General features: G+C 33.1%; 1 protein-coding gene across 5 annotated transcripts in view; it reads left to right on the top strand.

The window, feature by feature from the left end:
- Positions 1 to 22654, top strand: part of TTLL11 (tubulin tyrosine ligase like 11) — a 274372-nt gene that overhangs the window by 15256 nt on the left and 236462 nt on the right. For all 5 annotated transcript variants that reach the window (XM_051979567.1, XM_051979566.1, XM_051979571.1 and 2 more), the window contains one exon: positions 22348 to 22444. In XM_051979567.1, the coding sequence (XP_051835527.1) occupies positions 22348 to 22444 (97 nt within the window). The remainder of the gene's footprint in view (positions 1 to 22347; positions 22445 to 22654) is intronic.

Genomic DNA, 22654 nt, shown 5'->3' with positions numbered 1-22654 from the left:
ATTTTGAGTCTATAGTTAGCTATTTCGACTCTATAATATTCTATATTCATCATCTTGTCCTAGAGAAAGTATTATATTGTGATCCATATTTAGTCTCCATAGTTCTCTCTCGGATGCAGATGACAATACAGTATTTTCACCTCTTTGTTGTTATTTGTTTGCTTGTTTTTTTCTTTCTCATTTTTCCCCTTTTTGATCTTATTTTTCTTGTGCAGCATGATGAATATGGAAATATATTTAGAAGAACTGCACATTTTTATCCTGTGTTGGATTTGCTTGCTGTCTTGGGAAGGGGTGGGGGGAGGAGAAATATTTGAAACACAAGATTCTGCAAAGGTGAATGTTGAAAACTATCTTTGCATGTATTTGGAAAAATAAAATAGTATTAAAAATTCATGTGATCAAATTTTGATGGCACCCTCAATGTAGAAAGATGGTTCTTTTATTATTCCTTAATTGACAACCTATTTGAAATCTTTTGTTCTCTCTTCTAGAGAGAGCCAAATGGTACAGCTCTGGAATCAGAAAGACTCCAGAAATTTGGTCTCAGACACTTTTACTAGATGTGTAACCTTGGGCAAGTCACTTAATGTTTGTCTTTGTTTTCTCATCTACAAAATAAAGATAATAGCACCTACCTCACAAGGTCTTGTTGAGGATTAAATGAGATTGTAATTGTAAAGTATTTAACATAGTGATAGGCACATAGTAAATACATGTAAATGTTATCTGTTTTTATAGTCAAGTATTCTATACTTGTTTTTCTTCATCCTCAACTAAGAACCTTGTCTCTTTACTGATAATATTGAGGTCATTTGAAAGAAACTTTTCTCTTTTTCTCTCATCTTGAGATACTTAGATATCACTCCTACTTTTTTCTCCTTTCCCCAGTCTTGGATAAAGAGGTGGCCCTTCTTTTTGCTAAGACTAACTCTTTTACATGTCCTCTTGATCTTATTTTGTCTCTTCTTCTCGAGAAGATTGTAACCTAGAATCATACTTTTTCTTGAATCTTTAATCTTTCTTTATTGGTTTTTTCCTTTCTTCTTTCAAACGTGCCCAAACTTTTTCCTTATCTTTAAAAATATAAAAATAATCTTTGCCTACACCCTTATCATTCCCTCAAATTGTCACCTTAGATTTCTCTTCTCTTTCTCGTCAAACTTGTGTGTGTGTGTGTGTGTGTGTGTGTGTGTATGTGTTTGTTGAGTGTGTATGTGTGAGTGTGTGTGTTGGGTGTGGAGGGAAATGACACAACTTTCTACACTCACTATTTCCACCTTATTTCCTTTTACTTGCCCTTTCATTCTTTGATATGAGATGTTGTTCTTGACTTCATCATTCAGTTGAAACAAACCTAACTAAAATCCTGAGCCCAATTCTAACTTTCCACAGTTGTTGCTGATCTATCTCTCTCTCTCTCTCTTTTTTTTTTTTTTAGCAAATTTATTTATTTTTAATAAACATTACTTTATGGATCATATTGGGAGAGAAAAATCAGAGCAAAAGGGAAAAATCATGGTAGAGATAAAAGAAACAAAAAAGAAATGAACATAGCATGTGTTGATTTGCATTCAGTCTCTTTAGTTCTATTTCTGGATGCTGGTGACAGTTTTTGCCCAGAGTCTATTGGGATTGCTTTGGATCACTGAACTACTGAGAAGAACTGAGTCTTTCATAATAGATCATGGCACATACTTGCTATTATTGTATACAATGTATTCTTGGTTCTGTTTGTTTTGCTCAGCATCAGTTTATGTAAATCTTTCCAGGTCTTTCTAAAATCAACTTATTCATCATTTACTGATCTCTTAATTGCCAAATGATGATCCCAGTCCTAATCATTCTTGATCTATCTGCTCCATTTGATATTGTTAACCATACTCTCCTCTTGAATACTATTTCCTCTTTGGGTCATCATGACACTGTTCTCTCTGCTTTTCCTATTACTATGCAAATATTCCTCCTCAGTCTTCTTTGCTAGATCATTATATATAACATGTCCCTTGCTGTTAATTGATGTTTTGTCCTAGGCCCTCTTCTCATCTTCTATATTCTCTCTCTTGGCAGCCATGTCAATTTCTTGAGTTTTAACTATCATATCTATGTTGATGGTCCCTATTTATTTTTCAAAATACATGCAAAAATAGTTTTCAATATTCACACTTGTAGAACCTTGTTTTTCATATTTTCTCCCTCTTTGCCCCATTCCTGCCCTAGAAAGAAACTAATATAAGTTAAATATATGCAATTTTAAAATGTTTGTAATGAATCTTTGTGGTGGCAAAGAATTGGAAAGTGAGTAAATGCTCAATCAAATAATATATGAAAGTAATGAAGCAATTTTATTGTTCTATGAAAATGATGAACAAGCTGATTTTTGAAAGGCCTGGAAAGATTTACACAAACTGATATTGAGTGAAATAAGTAGAACCAGAAATGCAGTATATACAGAAATAGCAAGATTATGTGATGATCAACTAGGAAAAACTTAGTTCTTCTTATTGGTTCAGTGATCCCAATAAACTTTGAATAGAAACACCATCAGCATCCAAAGAGAGAATTCTCTCTCTTTGTATGGAGAATGAATGTAAATCAATACATACTATGCTCATTTTTTCCCTTTTTTTTCTGTTTTTTTTTCTCTTGTAGTTTTTCTCTTTTGTTCTGATTTTCCTGTTCCAATATGATTCATAAAGAAATGCATATTTAAAAAAAATTATGTGCATGTATAGCCAGAAAAATAAAGAAAACAATAAAAGAAAAATATATGCAGTTCTTCTAAACATATTTCCATATTTACTATACTGCACAAGAAAAATCAGATCAAAAAGGAAAAAAAAGAGAGAAAAAACAAGCAAGCAAACAATAACAACAGAAAAAAGGTGAAAATGTTATGTTGTGATCCACATTCAGTCCCCACCATCGTCCTCCCTCTGGATGCAGATGATTCTCTCCAAAAGTCTATTAGAACTGGCCTGAATCACCTCATTGCTGAAAAGAGCCAAGTCCATCATCGTTGTTACTGTGTACAATGTTCTCTTGGTTCTACTCACTTCACTTAGCAGCAGTTCATATAAGTCTCTCCAGACCTTTCTGAAATAATCCTGCTGATCATTTCTTATAGAATAATAATATTCCTTTCTGTTTATATACCATAACTTATTTAACCATTCCCCATCTGATGGGCATCCACTCAGTTTCCAGTTTCTTGCCATTATAAAAAGAGCTGCCACAAACATTTTTGCTCATATGGGTCCTTTTCCCTTTTTAATGATCTCTTTAGAGTACAGGCCCAGAAAAGATACTGCTGGATCAAAAGGTATGCACAGTTTGATAGCTCTTTGGATATAGTTCCAAATTGTTCTCCAGAACTGTTGGATCAGTTCACAATTCCACCAACAATGTATTAGTGTCCCAGTTTTCCCAAATGCCCTCCAATATTTATAATTATCTTTTCCTGTCATCTTAGCCAATCTGAAAAGTATGAAGTGTGGTATTTCAGAGTTGTCTTAATGTGCTCTTCTCTAATCAATAGTGACTTAAAACATTTTTTCATTTGACTAAAAATGGCTTTAATTTCTTCATCTCAAAATTGTTCATATGCTCTGACCATTTATCAATTGGAGAATGGCTTGTATTCTTATAAATTTGAGTCAATTCTCTACATTTATGTGGAGAAATGAGACCTTTATCAGAACCCTTGGATGTAAAAACTTTCCCCCAGTTTTCTGCTTCCCTTCTACATTGATTTTGTTTGTACAACTTTTTAAATTTAGTATTATGAAAACCATTCATTTTGCATTTCATAATGTTCTCTAGTTCTTCTTTGGCTACAATTCCTTCCTTCTCCATAGATCTGAGAGGTAAAATATCTCTTATTCTCCTAATTTGCTTATAGTATCACTCTTTATATTTAAATCATGAACCCATTTTGACCTTGTTTTGGTATAGGGTGTTAGGGTGTTGACCAATGCCTAATTTCTGCCATACTATTTTCCAATTTTCCCAGCAATTTTTGGATGACCTCCCTTTATAAACAAATATAATAATATATAACAAACGTATATAGCATGTACACATAAATGAATATACACAGAAACAACTAAGAATATGCTTGTATATGTATCTATGTCCAGTTTGAGTCTCTCCTTTGAGCTTCATTCCCACATTACTATGTACATCAGTAATAAATCCAGAAATCCAAAATGAATCTACTATATGAATCCAAAAAAACAGGAATTGCAATTATGCTATCTGACAAAGAAAAAACAAACATACAAAAAATAAAAAGAGATGAATAAGGAAACTACATTTGCTGAAAGGAACCACAGACAGCAAACCAATATAAAAAATAAACTTTTTTGTTCCAAATGCCTTAGCATCCATATTCATCAAGGAAACATCTGAACTATACAAAGAAATAGATAGTAACACAGTAATGGAAGATTTCAATATTCTTCTCAGTTTTGTTTAAGTTTAAAAAAGATAAAGGAAAAAATATGGAACTGAACAAATTGCTGGAGAAACTAAAGTTGAAAGACCTATGGCATTTTTTAAATGGTGCTGCAAAAGAATATATTTGTATTTCTTAGTACCGCATGATACTTTTACTAAAATTGACCATATCCCTTTGGTACCAGGGATATTGCAAACAAATATGAAAAAATAAAAAGTTAATACATCCTTTAAAGACCGTGACTTATAAAAGACAAAAAATGTAAATCTAAAAAAGATTTAACATAATGACAGTCTAAATAATGAGTGAGTCAAAGAATAAATCATACAAACAGCATACCAAATAAGTGACTAAGTCCTTTAAGTCCGAGACTTTATTACTGGGCGTATATGCCATGGAAGCCATTGATAAGAAAATCTCTTTATACTCAAAAACATTTGTAAGCAGTATTTTTTTTTTTTTTGTGATAGCTAAAGAACTAGGAACAAAGTAAATGCCCATTGATTGAGGAATGAATGACTAAACAAATTAAGGTATAGGAATGTAATTGAATGTTACTGTGCTGTAAGAAATTATATGTATGATGAAAATAGAGAAGATGAATACAGATGCAGGATGGGAGAATCAGGGGAAAAAACCATAATATATACAGTAACTATAATACTGTAGATGGAGAGAACAACCACATGTTTTAAAAAAATCAAAAGTGATGTAGCAAAATTATAAATATTAAATATGACTTAAATGAAGAGAAATGAGAAGATATCCCAACCCATCTCTAGGTGAAGGAGGGAGGTCCACAAGTGTTGCACATTGGACATATTTTGTTTTTTTTTGGACTTACTTAATATATTGATCATTTATAGTGATTTTTTTTCTTTTAAAAATGTTATTTGTTATATTGGATGGCTCTTTAAAAAGATATCTATACTAGGGATAACTATGATGATATAAGAAATAGAAGACATTAACAAAAACTTATTACAAATAAATTAAAAGCTATCAGGAAATGTCAAGAATGTACCCCAAAAGTTTGGCTAGAACATTGGACTTAATGACCAATAATATTTGTAATAAATTTGATTAATAGCCTTGTATGTTAAGCCTGTGGTTAACATATGGAAAAAATAGAAAAATTAATATGGGATGGGTGGTATGATTGAATAGTGCTTTGCATGGTTGAACAGAACATCAAAATCAATGAAATCACAAATTCTTTTTAATATTTGAGTATATAATGTATTTCTTATAAATGAGCACTTAGACTTGCCCTTTGTTTTGCTTTTACAAATCCTAACTCATCTCAAATTCCTCATGCCATTATCCTGCCTAATCCATGGTTAGCACAGTTTACTTTTATTGTTCTTTCTTTTACTCTTCAATGCTTCTTTCACACTGTATTGTTCTTTATTTCTTTTCCTCCTCCCCCACTTTCTTGTTAATTATCTATCCAGTAAAGTTAATTTTTAATATAATTTTTAAACAAGTATTATTTTCCTTCTACTTTGAATGTATTCCTGGGGATATCAATTCTTAATGAAAGCAGTAGTTTACATCCTAGTTCAAGATGTCCAATCCTAGTATTTGTACACTTTCCCTTTGAAATTATGATCTTCTAATTCTACATTCTCTGAACCTTGCTATTCTGGACACTCAGCCATTTCTTGCCCCCTAGTGGGAGTCAGCAGGATCCCATCTTTTAGAAGCTGATCTAAAATATTGAAATTTCCCTCAGACTGATTCATTGTCTCACTGAACTCTCCTCCCCCATCTTCAAGAGATCAACTTCATGCTGCTGCCTGATCTAATGATTAGACAGTTTAAAAAAGGAGACTAAACTGCCTAAATAGTTCCTTATCATTGGAGTTTCTTTTCATTGAGTTCTTTGTCAGTAGAGGTACTGAAGCCAAAGCTGGTCGACTTCTCATTAAGTTGTTGTAAAAGTGGGGTGAAATTCCTGTATTGAGTGAGAAATTAAATTTAGAGGTAACCTATAAGACTTCTTTCAAAACTATAATTTTGCTGTAGGTAGAAGATGGAAACTATGTAATCTCTTTGGGTCTCAGTTTTCTTATCTATAAAATAAAGCGATTGGATCGAAAGACCTTTAAGGGCTCTTTCACAACTACATATATTTTGTGACTCTTAAGTAATAGCTCTTCTGTTATTGAGATTTGTAATTATAGTGATAGTAAATACATTTATTATGTTTCATTTCTAAGTTATTTGTATTTCTTTGCTTTACATGATTTGCTATTTAAACATATCCACCTTGATCTTCCTGTTGAGTTCAATCCCATAACTCATTTAAAGCCTTTCTTTGTAGGCCTAAACTATTGGGATTATAGAATTTCCAACTTCATGAATTTGTGTCCATCTACTTCTCCACACCTCTTCACATAATTTCTGGAGACTATATTAGCTAAAAATGTTAATGATTATGCAGGATTTATTTATGATGCCTTAGTATAAAAACAATAATTAGATTAACCTCAGAATATAGCAAATCCACTGAAGGGTCAAGGATACTATACTATAATCTTCTTGAAGATCTATAATCTTTTTGCTGAATTAAAAATTATCCTTTAGGCTTTATGTTGTTCAATACCCAAGATGTCTTTTCCTTGTGTTCTTCCCTTTCCCTTCCAACAGAAGCCTATAAATTTTATGATATTGCCCTATTATGTCATTCCAAAATCTGATCCATAAAATTGTTGCTGAGAAACATACCTGCAGAACAGTTTTGTATTGCTTGAATTATAGAATGTAAGAGCTGGAGGTGACTTTAGATTCTAGAACATTAGAACAAAGGGTCATAAGATTTTGAGATATCTAGGCCAGCATGGAAGGTCGATTTTTTTTTAATTATAGCTTTTTATTTACAAGATATATGCATAAGTAATTTTTCTGCATTGACAGTTGCAAATCCTTTTGTTCCAACTTTTTTCTTTCTTCCCCCTACCCCTTCCCCCAGATGGCAGGTGACCAATACATGTTAAATATATTAAAGTATAAGCTAAATACAATATATGTATACATGTCCAAACAGTTATTTTGCTGTGCAAAAAGAATCGGACTTTGAAATAGTGTACAATTAGCCTGTGAAGGAAATAAAAATTGCAGGCAAAAATAGAGGGATTGGGAATTCTATGTAGTTATCTCCCAAAGTTCTTTCGCTGGGTGTAGCTGATTCAGTTCATTACTGGTCTATTGGAACTGATTTGGTTCATCTCATTGCTGAAGATGGCCACATCCATCAGAATTGATCCTCATACAGTATCATTGTTGAAGTATTTAATGATCTCCTGGTCCTGCTCTTTTCACTCAGCATCAGTTCGTGTAAGTCTCTCCAGGCCTTTCTGAAATCATCCTGCTGAACATTTCTTACAGAACAATAATATTCCATAATATTCATATATCACAATTTATTCAGCCATTCTCCAATTGATGGGCATCCATTCATTTTCCAGCTTCTAGCCACTACAAAAAGGGCTGCCACAAATATTTTGGCACATACAGGTCCCTTTCTCTTCTTTAAAATCTCTTTGGGGTATAAGCCCAATAGTAACACTGCTGGATCAAAGAGTATGCACAGTTTGATAACTTTTTAAGCATAGTTCCAAATTGCTCTCCAGAATAGTTGGATGTATTCACAATTCCACCAACAATGTTTTAGTGTCCCTGTTTTCCCACATCCCCTCCAACATTCCGCATTATCTTTCCCTGTCATTCTAGCCAGTCTGACAGGTGTGTAGTGGTATCTCAGAGTTGTCTTAATTTGCATTTCTCTGATTAATAATGACTTGGAGCATCTTTTCATATGGCTAGAAATAGTTTCAATTTCTTCATCTGAGAATTGTCTGTTCATATCCTTTGACCACTTATCAATTGGAGAATGGATTGATTTCTTATAAATTAGAGTCAATTCTCTATATATTTTGGAAAAGAGGCCTTTTTCACAACCTTTAACTGTGAAGATGTTTTCCCAGTTTGTTGCTTCCCTTCTAATCTTGTTTGCATTAGTTTTGTTTGTACAAAGGCTTTTTAATTTGATGTAATCAAATTTTTATATTTTGTGATCAATAATGATCTCTAGTTCTTCTTTGGTCGATTTTTAAAGGATTTTCAGAACATAGACTGGTGAAGATGTAGGGAATTATATTATGTATTATAACAGAATATTTAAAATATGGGGCAAGTAATAATTGTACTATCAAATCACACTGCTCATATTCTTAAGTATGTGTGGTCATGAAAAAAACACTAATGTAAAATAAAACGATTGATAAACAACCTCAGTGTGGTTAACATGTATGGCCTTACCCTAGCAGAGGAATGATTGTAAGGGCCAAAGTGTGAGAGAATGAATTGGATCCACTGGGCTCTATTATTCTTGAGAATTGTGTCAGTCTTTGCTAATAAGTTAGGTAATTAGGAAGGAACATTCAGTCTTTCAGGTCCCTAAGAAACCATTTAGTTTAACATTTCAGTGTTCTTATGATTCTACACCTTCCCTAGGCATCTACCTCTTATATCTAGGGAGTGATTTAGGCATTAGGGAGAAACAGCAGTTTTGCATTAACCAAGCAATAGGGAAAGATTTGTGTACCAGTTTCATTAACATTATCATTTTCATAAATATCATGCTGATATTTAATAAAGACCTCATTGCTTGAAGCTCCATTAAACAACCAATGATATATTTCAACTTTATTGATGAGTAAGATACAAAATTAAATCAAATTCAAACTATCTAGAGATAATATCCACACTATTTACCATTCTACAGCCTTCTTCCTAGGGGCTGCAATAATTGCTTTAATTTTCTTCCTTTGATGGAAGTGTAGGTGTGGGTATTCAGTTACCTTAAAAAAAAAGATTACATTTGTTTTTGAATGAAAAGATATGAGGTCTACAAAACAATGTAGTAGAAATGACATGGAATTTGGAATTAGAAAGCATAAATTTGATACTGGCAGTTATCATTTGTGATTCTGCTTAGATTACTCCAACCCTTTGGTCTTTCTTCATATATAAAGTAAGGAGGTTAAATAGATGATCCCCAAAGTTTTTCCAGCTCTAACAGATCCCTACATCTTTTCCTATGAGTTAGGAGATCTGAATTTAAATGCAGATTTAACATTTACTAGTTGTATGAAATTGGACAAGTTATCTTTCTGAACCACATTTCTTGATGTACAAAATGGATATCTCTGTCCCTACCCTCCCTAGCTCATAGGGCTTAAGAGGTTTGAATCAAATAATGGATGTAAAAGTGTTTTGTACCCATAAAGGATTATATAAATGTCAGCTATTATTATAGTATATGTGACCATGACTTCATATTTTACTGCTAATTAACTTTCTTTTTTTAAATATTTTATTTTATTTTATAATAACTTTATATTGACAGAATCCATGCCAGGGTAATTTTTTTACAATATTATCCCTTGCACTCGCTTCTGTTCCGATTTTTCCCCTCCCTCCCTCCACCCCTTCCCCTAGATGGCAAGCAGTCCCATATATGTTAAATATGTTGCAGTATATCCTAGATACAATATATGTTTGCAGAACCGAGCAGTTCTCTTGTTGCACAGGGAGAATTGGATTCAGAAGGTAAAAACAACTCAGAAAGAAAAACAAAAATGCAAATAGTTCACATTCGTTTCCCAGTGTTCTTTCTTTGGATGTAGCTGCTTCTGTCCATCATTTATCAATTGAAACTGAGTCTTTGTCAAAGAAATCCACTTCCCTCAGAATACATCCTCATACAATATCGTTGTCGAAGTGTAAAGTCTTGGTTCTGCTCATTTCACTTAGCATCAGTTCATGTAAGTCTCTCCAAGCCTCTCTGTATTCATCCTGCTGGTCATTTCTTATAGAACAATAATATTCCATAACATTCATATACCACAATTTACCCAGTCATTCTCCAATTGATGGGCATCCATTCAATTTCCAGTTTCTAGCCACTACAAACAGGGCTGCCACAAACATTTTAGCACATACAGGTCCCTTTCTTTAGTATTTCTTTGGGATATAAGCCCAGAAGTAACACTGCTGGATCAAAGGATATGCACAGTTTGATAACTTTTTGGACATAATTCCAGATTGCTCTCCAGAATGGTTGGATTCGTTCACAACTCCACCAACAATGCATTAGTGTCCCAGTTTTCCCGCATCCCCTCCAACATTCATCATTATTTTTTCCTGTCATCTTAGCCAATCTGACAGGTGTGTAGTGATATCTCAGAGTTGTCTTAATTTGCATTTCTCTGATCAATAATGATTTGGAACACTCTTTCATATGAGTGGTAATAGTTTCAATTTCATCCTCTGAAAATTGTCTGTTCATATCCTTTGACCATTTATCAATTGGAGAATGGCTTGATTTCTTATAAATTTGAGTCAGTTCTCTATATATTTTGGAAATGAGGCCTTTATCCGAACCTTTAACTGTGAAGATGTTTTCCCAGTTTGTTACTTCCCTTCTAATCTTGTTTGCATTAGTTTTGTTTGTACAAAGGCTTTTTAATTTGATATAATCAAAATTTTCTATTTTGTGATTGGTAATAGTCTCTAGTTCATCTTTGGTCACAAATTTCTTTCTCCTCCACAAGTCTGAGAGATAAACTATCCTATGTTCCTCCAATTTATTTATAATCTCGTTCTTTATGCCTAGGTCATGGACCCATTTTGATCTTATCTTGGTATATGGTGTTAAGTGTGGGTCCATGCCTAATTTCTGCCATACTAATTTCCAGTTATCCCAGCAGTTTTTATCGAATAATGAGTTCTTATCCCAAAAGTTAGGATCTTTGGGTTTGTCAAACACTAGATAGCTATAGTTGACTATTATGTCTTGTGAACCTAACCTTTTCCACTGATCCACTAATCTATTTCTTAGCCAATACCAAATGGTTTTGGTGACTGCTGCTTTGTAATATAATTTTAGATCAGGTACAGCTAGGCCATCTTCATTTGATGTTTTTTTCATTAATTCCCTTGAAATTCTCGACTTTTTATTGTTCCATATGAATTTTGTTGTTATTTTTTCTAGATCATTAAAATATTTTCTTGGAAGTCTGATTGGTATAGCACTAAATAAATAGATTAGTTTAGGGAGTATTGTCATCTTTATTATATTCGCTCGGCCTATCCAAGAGCACTTAATATTTTTCCAATTATTTAAGTCTGACTTTATTTGTATGGAAACTTTTTTGTAATTTTGTTCATATAATTCCTGACTTTCCTTTGGTAGATAGATTCCCAAATATTTTATGCTATCAACTGTTATTCTGAATGGAATTTCTCTTTGTATCTCTTGCTTTTGGATTTTGTTGGTGATGTATAAAAATGCTGAGGATTTATGGGGATTTATTTTGTATCCAGCTACTTTGCTAAAATTGTGAATTATTTCTAATAGCTTTTTAGTAGAATCTCTGGGGTTCTCTAGGTATACCATCATATCATCTGCAAAGAGTGATAGTTTGGTTTCCTCATTGCCTACTCTAATTCCTTTAATATCTTTCTCGACTCTTATTGCAGAGGTTAGTGTTTCTAATACGATATTGAATAATAATGGTGATAGTGGACAACCTTGCTTCACTCCAGATCTTACTGGGAAAGATTACAGTTTTTCCCCATTGCACATGATGCTTACTGATGGTTTTAAATATATGCTCCTGACTATTTTAAGGAAAAGTCCATTTATTCCTATGCTCTCAAGTGTTTTTATTAGGAATGGATGTTGAATTTTATCAAATGCTTTTTCTGCATCTATTGAGATGCTAATATGGTTTTTGTTTGTTTGGTTATTGATATAGTCAATTATGCTAATAGTTTTCCTAATATTGAACCAGCCCTGCATTCCTGGTATAAATCCTACTTGATTGTGGTGTATTATCCTGGGGATGATTTTCTGTAATCTTTTTGCTAACATTTTATTTAAGATTTTAGCATCAATATTCATTAGGGAGATTGGTCTATAATTTTCTTTCTCTGTTTTCAACCTACCTGGTTTAGGTATCAGTACCATGTCTGTGTCATAAAAGGAGTTTGGTAGGACTCCTTCAATCCCTATTTTTTCAAATAGTTTATTTAGCATTGGAGTTAATTGTTCTTTAAATGTTTGGTAGAATTCACATGTAAATCCATCTGGTCTTGGGGATTTTTTCTTAGGGAGTTGGTTGATAGTCTGTTCTATTTCTTTTTCTGAGATGGGACTGTTTAGGATATTTACTTCTTCCTCTATTAGTTTGGGCAAGCTATATTTTTGGAGGTAGTCTTCTGTTTCATTAAGTTGTCAAATGCATAAAGTTGGGCAAAGTAGCTCCTAATTATTGCTCTAATTTCCTCTTCATTAGTGGCGAGTTCTCCCTTTTCATTTTTAAGACTAACGATTTGATTTTCCTCTTTCCTTTTTTTAATCAGATTTACTAAGGGTTTGTCTATTTTATTGGTTTTTTCATAGAACCAACTCTTAGTTTTATTAATTAATTCAATAGTTTTTTTTACTTTCAATTTTATTGATCTCTCCTTTTATTTTTAGAATTTCAAGTTTAGTATTTGACTGGGGGGTTTTTAATTTGTTCCTTTTCTAGCATTTTTAGTTGCAAGCCCAATTCATTGAGCTTCTCTTTCTCTATTTTATGCAAATTGGCTTCTAGAGATATGAAATTTCCCCTTATTACCGCTTTGGCTGTATCCCATACATTTTGGTACGATGTCTCATTATTATCGTTTTCTTGGGTGAAATTATTAATTATGTCTATGATTTGCTGTTTCACCCAATCATTCTTTAGTATAAGATTATTTAGTTTCCAATTATTTTTTGGTCTACTTTCCCCTGGCTTTTTGTTGAATGTAATTTTCATTGCATCGTGGTCTGAAAAGGATGCATTTACTATTTCTGCCTTACTGCATTTGAATTTGAGGTTTTTATGTCCTAATATATGGTCAATTTTTGTATAGGTTCCATGAACTGCTGAAAAGAAAGTGTATTCCTTTCTGTCTCCATTACATTTTCTCTAGAGATCTATCATATCTAACTTTTCTAGTATTCTATTTACCTCTTTCACTTCTTTCTTATTTATTTTGTGGTTTGATTTATCTAATTCTGAGAGTCTAAGGTTGAGATCTCCCACTATTATAGTTTTGCTGTCTATTTCTTCTTGCAGCTCTCTTAATTTTTCTTTTAAGAAATTAGATGCTACACCACTTGGCGCATATATGTTTAATAGTGATATTACTTCATTATCCATGCTACCCTTTAGCAAGATATAGTGCCCTTCCTTATCTCTTTTAATTAGATCAATTTTTGCTTTAGCTTGATCTGAGATCAGGATGGCTACCCCTGCTTTTTTGACTTCACTTGAAGCATAGTAGATTTTGCTCCAACCTTTTACCTTTAACCTGCATGTGTCTCCCTGCTTCAGGTGTGTTTCCTGTAAATAACATATTGTAGGATTCTGGCTTTTAATCCATTCTGCTAACCACTTCCTCTTTATGGGGGAGTTTATTCCATTCACATTTATGGTTAAAATGACCAATTCTGTATTACTTGCCATCTTGTTAACCCCTATTTATGTTTTTCTCCCTTCGTTCCCCCTTACCCCCCTTCCCAGTATTAAGCTTGTGAGCACCACTTGCTTCTCACACCCCTCCCTTTTTAGTATCTCTCCCCCACCTTTGATTTCCTCCCCCTATCTTACCCCTTTCCCTCCCCGTTTCCGTATTCCCTTCTGCTTAGCTTATTCCTTCCCTTTTCACTTTTCCCTTCTCACTTTTCAATGAGGTGGGAGAAGTTTCACCATAAATTGAATATGTCTAAAATTTTTCTCTTAAAGCCAATTCTGAAGACAGTAAGATACCCACTATATTCATCCCCCTCCATTCTTTCTTTTGGATATAATAGGTTTCCTTTGCCTCTTCATGAGATGTACTACCCCCACTTTACCCTTTTTCTGGTACAATGTCCTTTCCACATCTACTTCTAGAACAAGGTAATACATGTATTCTTTATACATCTTTATATCAGAAATATAGTTCCCAAGATTAATCTTTACCTTTTTAGATTTCTCTTGAATTCTATATTTGTAGATCAAACTTTTTGTTAAGTTCTGGCTTTTTCATCAAACATAGGTGAAATTTGCTTACTTCATTGAATATCCATCTTCTTCCCTGGAAAAAGATGCTCATTCTAGCTGGGTAAGTTATTTTTGGTTGCATACCAAGTTCTTTAGCCTTTCGGAATATCATATTCCAGGCCCTTTGATCCTTTAATGTGGATGCTGCTAGCTCCTGGGTGATCCTTATTGTGGCTCCTCGATACTTGAATTGGGTTTTTCTAGCCGCTTGCAGTATTTTGTCCTTCGTCTGGCCACTATATTCCTTGGTGTTTTGATTTTAGGATCCCTTTCAGTGGGTGATCGATGAATTCTTTCAATGTCTATTTTATCCTCTGTTCCTATGACTTCTGGGCAGTTCTCTTTGATAATTTCCTGGAAAATAGTGTCCAGGCTCTTTTTTTCATCATGCTTTTCTGGGAGTCCAATGATTCTCAGGTTGTCTCTCCTGGATCTGTTTTCCAGGTCTGTTGTCTTCCCCAGAAGGTATTTCACACTCTTTTCCATTGTTTGATTTTTTTGGATTTGCTTGACTGATTCTTCTTGTCTCCTCGAGTCATTCAATTCCAATTGTTCGATTCTGATTTTTAATGAAGTGTTTTCTTCACTCACTCTTTTAAAATCTTTTTCTAATTGTCCCATTGAGTTCTTTTGTTCTGTGGAATTTTTTTCCATTTCGCCAATTTTATTTTTTAGAGAGCTATTTTCTGTTTCCAGTTCACTAATCCTATTTTTCAAGGATTTTATTTCTTTATCCAGTCTCTCTTTAAATGAGTGGGATGACTTCTCCAGACTCTCTTGCCAAGCCTACCTCTCCTTTTCCCATTTTTCTTCTTAATTACTTCTATGAGGTTCATCTGTGCTGAGGAACAGATGATCTCCTCCTTTGGGGATTCACCTGGAGAAAATCTGTTTTTAGTCTCCTCAGGATTTGGAGTCTGCTCTCTTTCTGTATAGAAGCTGTCAAGGGTTAAAGTCCTCTTCAGTTTTTTGCTCATTATGTCAAAGAATCAAAGATAAACTTTCTTGGCGAATCTCAAGGATGGCTTCTCTTGGTAACTATTTGTGGGTTTTTTTTCAGTCAAGCATCAATTCAGAGGCTTGTAATGAAATGGATAGTGAGAGAAAACGCGGAGCTTACACAGCTGTATGCCTCCTCTCCGCCATCTTGGCTGGAAGTCTGCTAATTAACTTTCAACCAAGATCATTGGGTTATTTGGGTCATATATGCTGATCCTCAGACTCAGCCTTCAGTTCCTAGTAAAAGTTACTCTGATTCAGTGGAACAGAGCACGAGCCCTGAAGGCAGGAGAACCTGAGCTCAAATCTTGTCTCAGATACTTAACACTTCCTGGATGTGTGACCCTGGACAAGTCACTTAACTTCAATTGCCTCAGCCAAAAAAAAAAAAAAAGTTACTCTGTATAACATCTCAAACATTCAGCATTTTCATTCTAAGAGTCTTTTTAGACGCTTTTGTCAGGAAGACAACAGAATATAGTGGAAAGTACCCTTGATTGATTTAGGAGATATGATTCTTGCATAACTAATTTTGTGAAGTTGAACATGTCACTTCTCATTTTTTGGACCTGTTTTCTAATCTATTAAATGAAGGAGTAAGACTAGATTATCTCTAAGACATCCCTTTTAACTCTTCACATTCAATAATTCCTAAAATTTACATTTTCTGAACCAGACATTCTCCTTGACACAACCCCCAGATTCTCCTTTTTTCTATTACTCTCCATCTTTTAAGCAAGTGATTTTAAAGTAAGAAAGTGAATTCAAATTTATTTTAATAACTCAGAATGACAATATGTATTTAGAAAGATTTTTTAAAAGTAGAGATACTTGAAAAACATGAAATAAAAATGAGACTATATAAGTATAGCATTTGAAACACATTATAAAGACTTAGCATTGAGGATGAATGTATATTTGTAATTCTTATTAATAGGAACTACCTTAGAAAAGGAAGGTTGGTAAGCCGCAAAGTAGGAAACAGAAGAAAATTTAAGAATGTGGTTTATCTTTAGGCAAGAGAATAAGCAACAATTTCCTTTTTATGTTCATATTCCATTTAGTATAGACTGTGGCTCTTTGTCAGCAAGTTTCCTCTTCATAAAATATTAGATCTGGAAGGAAAGCAAGATATAGTCTAATTCTATCTTTTGATATAAAGATGAGGAAATAGAGGTCAAGAAAGGGGAAATGACTTACTCTAGCTTTGACAACACATTATGTCCAGAGATAGAATGAACTTATCTCAATTCCAAGTCACTCAAGAAACAAATTTTCTCAGAACTTTTTTGATATCCCATAATGGAAATCTTTTTACTTAAAAATTTTATAAATTTATGAATTATGTAAACCTTATGAATTTAGTAAATTTGAACAAACATGCACATTTTGCTATACATAGAACATAGAATTGTATATGAAACTGTGAACTGATACATAATTTAAAAATCCATATTAAAGTTAACATGGTAGTAACAAAGCTGTTTTCCTTTTCTGAGTTCTGAACTTCCTTTTCCTTTCTTCTATGTATTTTTAAATGTTTCACTAAAAAAAGTTTTTTTCTTAAAACAAATAAGCATAATTAATCAAAACAAACAAACATATTGACTATTCCTAAAAGTTTATATCTCATACTGCACCTCTAGTCTATCACTCCTCTGCTGAGAGGCAGAAAGCATTTTTTCATAACTAGTCTTCTGAAGTCATGATTGATCACTGCATTGATCAAAATTCTGCTATCTTCAAAGTGGTTTTCCATTATATTATTACAGTCATTTTGTAAATTAATCTCTTGGCTCTGCTCATTTCTGTCTGCATCAGTACATGCAAGTATTTGTAAAATCCCTCTTATTTGTTGTTTCTTACAGCATGACAATATTATATTCATATACCACTTGTATACCAAAATAGTCATTTCCTTTTTTATAATTTTTAAAAATTTCTTTTTAAAAAATAGCTTTTTATTTTTCAAAATACATGCAAAGATAGTTTTCAACATTCACTCTTGTAAAACCTTGTGTTCCAAATTTTTCTCTCTTCCTCTCCACTTGCCTCCCCCTCTTCTAGATAGCAAGTAATCCAGTATAGGTTAAACATGTAATTCTTCTAAACATGTTTTCACATTTATCATGCTGCTCAAGAAAAATCAGATCAAAAGGGGAAAAATGAGAAAGAAAAAAGGCAAACAAACAACCACAATCAAAAAGGTGAAAATACTATGTTATGATCCACATTTAGTCCCTATAATCCTCTCTTTGGATACAGATGACTTTTTCCTCACAAGTCTATTGGAATTTCCCTGACTTACCTCACTATTGACAAGAGCCAAGTCTATCACAGATGATCATCACATAATCTTGCTTTCTCAGTTCTACTAAGTTGACGTAAGTCTCTCCAGGCTTTTCTGAAATCATCCTGCTGATTGTTTCTTATAAAATAATAATATTCCATTATATTTTTATACCATAACTTATTCAGCCATTTCCCAACTGATGGGCATCCATTCAGTTTACAATTCCTTGCCACTATAAAAAAGACTGCTACAAAAACAAAATAGATATTTTCTAATTGATAGGCATTCTCTGTTTTCAGATTTTTGCTTCAACATTAATACTGATGCAAATGCTTTTGTATATATGAGTCCTTTCATTCTGTCTTTGATCACTTTTAGGCTATTTTTCTAGTGGTTGTATTGCTGGATCAAAAGGTATGCATAATTTAATGGCGTTCAGATTATAATTTCTTTTAAAAAAATCTTTGTTTAGGACATTCATTAGGAAATTTTTTTTTGTTTCAAATTCATTCCCCTCTTTCCTCTACTCATTGAGAAGGCAAGCAATATGATGTTAATTTTACATGTGAGGTCAAACAAAATATAGTTCCACATTAATCATGTTGTGAAAAAATAGTACACTTTGGTCTGTATTCAGAGTTTACCAATTCTCTCTCTGGAGGTTTATTTTCCACACAATCAAAATCCTAATAGTTATGTAAAGACTTCTAGACACTCCTCTTCCTTCCACTTTGAGTTCAGTTTCTGGCCCATAAATCTTTCTTTCTTTTCTAAATCTTGGTCTTATACTGGAGGACTTCAGTTTACATATTGACACTTTCAAATACCCTAAACTCCTAGTTCTTCCACCTATTCATTTCCTAAGACTTATACCTTGATCTCAGCCCAAGGATAAATAAAGATGACCATACTCTTGATTTTTCTATTTTCTACAAATGTGCTAATCTTCATATTCTTGAACTCTGAAATTCCCTTATCTGACTATAATTTAATGAATTTCTATTCCCCTCTCCCTTCTAATCCCAAACCCTACCTTTTATCTATGCTATGACCTCCAAATCAATAGTCCCTCAATTCCCTTCTAGACCATCATTCCTATACTAGATACTTCCTTTTTTAAATTTTCTTTACTCCTTTGTCCTCTTCTCTTGAATACTTTGCCCCCCTTTATCATATCACTGATTTTTCATTGCCAAGCCTCAGCCTTTTTCACACCTACCATCTACTTCCTCTTCTCCTACATATGTGTTCCTGAATGAAAATGAAGAAAATCATGCAACCATTTTGACTAGATCCATCATAAGAACCAGATCTTCACTGTTGTGCAATTCTTCTATACCTCCCTAATTAACTTACTGTTCTGCTCACTGCAGTGGCTTTTCGAGTTCTTTTCATCTCTCCTCAAGCCCTTCCATTGCTAGCTTTTCTCCATTCTCTCAAGTGAGAATCTTGCTTAATATTTTCCTGAAAAAATTAAGACTATTCACTGAGTGCTCTCTCTTCTCCCCAACTTCTTATCTCACCTTGCCCTTGATGCCTATCTCCTTTTATACCTTTATCTCACAGGAAGAAGTGACCCTTCTCCTTGACAAGACCACCCTTCTCTACCTGTCCAAGTTATCCCATTCCTTTTTATCTTCTAGAGAAGGACATCTCTATCATCTGTAGTCTGTTATCTTTAATCTCCCCTTGTCTACTGGCTGTTTCCCTACTGACTACAACCATGTGTATGTCTTCCCTATCCTCAAAAAAGCCATCATATGAGCCTTCCATCATAGCTAATTATTCTCATTTACTTCTGTTTATTGGCCATTTAGCCAAAATAATTTTCTTAAAGTGCAGGTCTTCTCAGTAAATTCAAGTGGTTTCCTATTTCCTCCAGGATCAAATACAAAACTCTGTTTGGCATTAAAAACCCTGCATAACTCAGTCTCCCTTCCATTCCTTCCTGTCTTCTTATACTTTATATCTCTTCCCAACTTTTACCCATCCCACATGTTTCTTGATCCAGTGACAAAAGGCCACCTTCCTATTCCATACACAAGACACACTATCTTTTGACTGGGCATTTTCATTGGTTGTCTTCCATACATAGAATGCTCTCCCTCTTCATCTTTGCTTCCTTGCTTCCCTGGTGAATAGAGAACTAGCCTGGAAACTATGGAATGTGGATTCAAGTTCCACTTTTGGCAAATAATAGATATATGACTCTGGATAAATTATTTCAATTTAAAGACTAAATTTGCACAGAATTTGTTGACGTGCACTGATAGTAGGAGTCTCCTCACTTATCTGTACCAATGAAATCACATATGTAGAATCTATTCTCTAAATTTCCCACAGAAAAGTGACAATTACAATATATGGTTTTTAACATTTCAGCTTTCTGTGCTTTGGGAATGAATAGCTACATTTCAAAAATATAAGGATAGATAGAGGAAATAAAAATATTTAAAAGTGTCTATCTTTTCCCCCAGATTTTTACTATTGACACAATAGCTGATTTTAAAGACCTAGCTCAAATACCACCTTCCTCATGAAGTCATTTTCCCTAATAACTCCATTTAGAAAGCATCTTTCCTTTTTCTGATCTCAAAGCACTTTAGAATATAAAAAGTATAATATAATATTACTGTTGTGTTCATGTCTTAGCTATTCCTACTAGATTGTAAATTTCTAAAGAGTAATGGCTTTTCTTTGTATATCCTCTAGTATCTAACAGAGGCTTTATTGCATACAAAAAGCACCTTGTAAATGTTTGTTGAATGAATTAATAATTTAATTCTCAATTTTCAAGATTGCAGAATTTAGAACTGAAAAATTTAATTCCCCCATCTTTAATTTCTACCCCCTTTCCCCTCACCATGAAAACAGAGAAGGAAAATAAAAATCTTGTAAAAGTTTATATATAAAGTCAGGAAAAATAGGCAGTAGGATTAAGGGATGTTTGGATAAAATAAGATCCAGAAAGGACACATGGGAATGGACAAGAAGATCTAGAATGGAGCTTGGGATAGGATGTGAGGTAAATTTGGATGAGAACTTTCTTCCTTGTATTATACTTTGTATACTTGTGTCCCCTAACAGGTTGTAAATTCCCAGGTATTGTTCTTCCTAAGCTTGTGTCATGCTATTGTTAGTATTGAGCAAAGTGCCTTGCGTAAACTTTAAGGCTTAATAAGTGATTCAGGGTGAATACTGGCTTTTGGTTTGTTTGCTTTTTCTTTCCTAATAGCTGGAAGAAAATGACATATGTTTTCTTCTTGTTTTCATGATGTCTTCTAAATTAATAACCTACAGTCCATTTGATGCAAAATAAAATGATTGAGAATATTATAAATTATAAATGCCAAATTCTTGATGCTCATAAAATGTAGAACATATGTCTTGTTCAATTATGCCTTTTAAATTAATATAATTTATCTAAAAGGTGTGATTCTGTTTTATCTCTTTTTGAATTTGAAATGCTTGAAAGAAGCAGAATAGAACAGTAGAAAGAGTATTTGTCTGGAAGCCTGGAGATGTACTTTTGAGTCCTAGTTCTTCCATTTAATAGCTTCATGTCCTTGATGAACTCATAATCTCCAGAGGTCTTAGTTTTCTCACCTGTAAAATGAGAAAATTGGATTAGATTACTTCTAAAGTTCTTTCTAGCTTTAAATCTATTATGTTGTGATCTATAAAATGAGGGTATAAACTAAATGTTCCTTCTAGCATTAACTTTCTGTGTTCCAAACTTGTATGAAAATAGAATGCAAGAGCAGTAAGACAGAATTTGAAGACAGACTTTTAGAACATAGATTGTCTAACAATCTATGTTAGAACTAGAAAATAATCTTAGAAATTAGAATATTGAAACTGCCATCATCCTACCTTGAGAAATTGTTGGACCTAAGAGATATAAATTATTAAAGGTTATATAAACTAGAATTTCAGAAATATAAAAGAATAAATGACATTAGTATAATTTCAGTATGAATATAAAATATATATAAAAAGTCTTCTAACATTTAATGCTAAAAGAGAGAACTTAGAATATTGCAATTGGAAGGGACCTTGGATAACAATCTAGTTATATTCCTTTATGAACTAAAATAATTGAAAATGAATTGCTTGAGGTTTTAAAGCTAGCTTGTTATGGAATTCAATAAGCATTAATTTTGTGCCTTCTATGATAAAGAAATGTGGGATTTTTCAGTACTTTCCATGAAAGATAGTAGAGTTGGAAAAAAGAATTTATTCAATGAAACAATTAAAAAATTAGAAGAATACAAACAGATTTTAAAATAATGTCTCTGATTTTTAAGGCAAAAATAATCAGCATAGGTAAAAGCTATTCAAATTTCCTACTACTAGATTTACCTGAATCTTTAATTATAACTAAAAGTTTATGAAAATAGAATGAAAGTAATAGCCTAATTTTTTTTTCTTATTTTTATTTCTTCCAGTTTCCCTTTGGTCGTCGCTTGCCCTGTGATATCTACTGGCATGGAGTTTCCTTTCACGATAATGACATATTCTCAGGTCAAGTAAACAAGTTTCCAGGTATCTGTTGGCATTGTTATTCTTTGAGAGGTTTCCTAGATATATCAACAAAATATGGCAGGTCTCGAAACTCAAACTTATAGATTCTCAAATGGAATTCATTGCTGATTTTTATCAGGTTATCTTGGAAAGGAGGTAAACTTAATGATTAGAATGAAAACTTAAGATTTCATAGATTAGAAATTCAGAAACAAAAAGGTGAACTTTATT

The sequence above is a fragment of the Antechinus flavipes genome, chromosome 2, assembly GCF_016432865.1.
Source record: "Antechinus flavipes isolate AdamAnt ecotype Samford, QLD, Australia chromosome 2, AdamAnt_v2, whole genome shotgun sequence".
NCBI lineage: Eukaryota > Metazoa > Chordata > Mammalia > Dasyuromorphia > Dasyuridae > Antechinus > Antechinus flavipes.
This window is presented reverse-complemented; position numbering and strand designations above follow the sequence as displayed.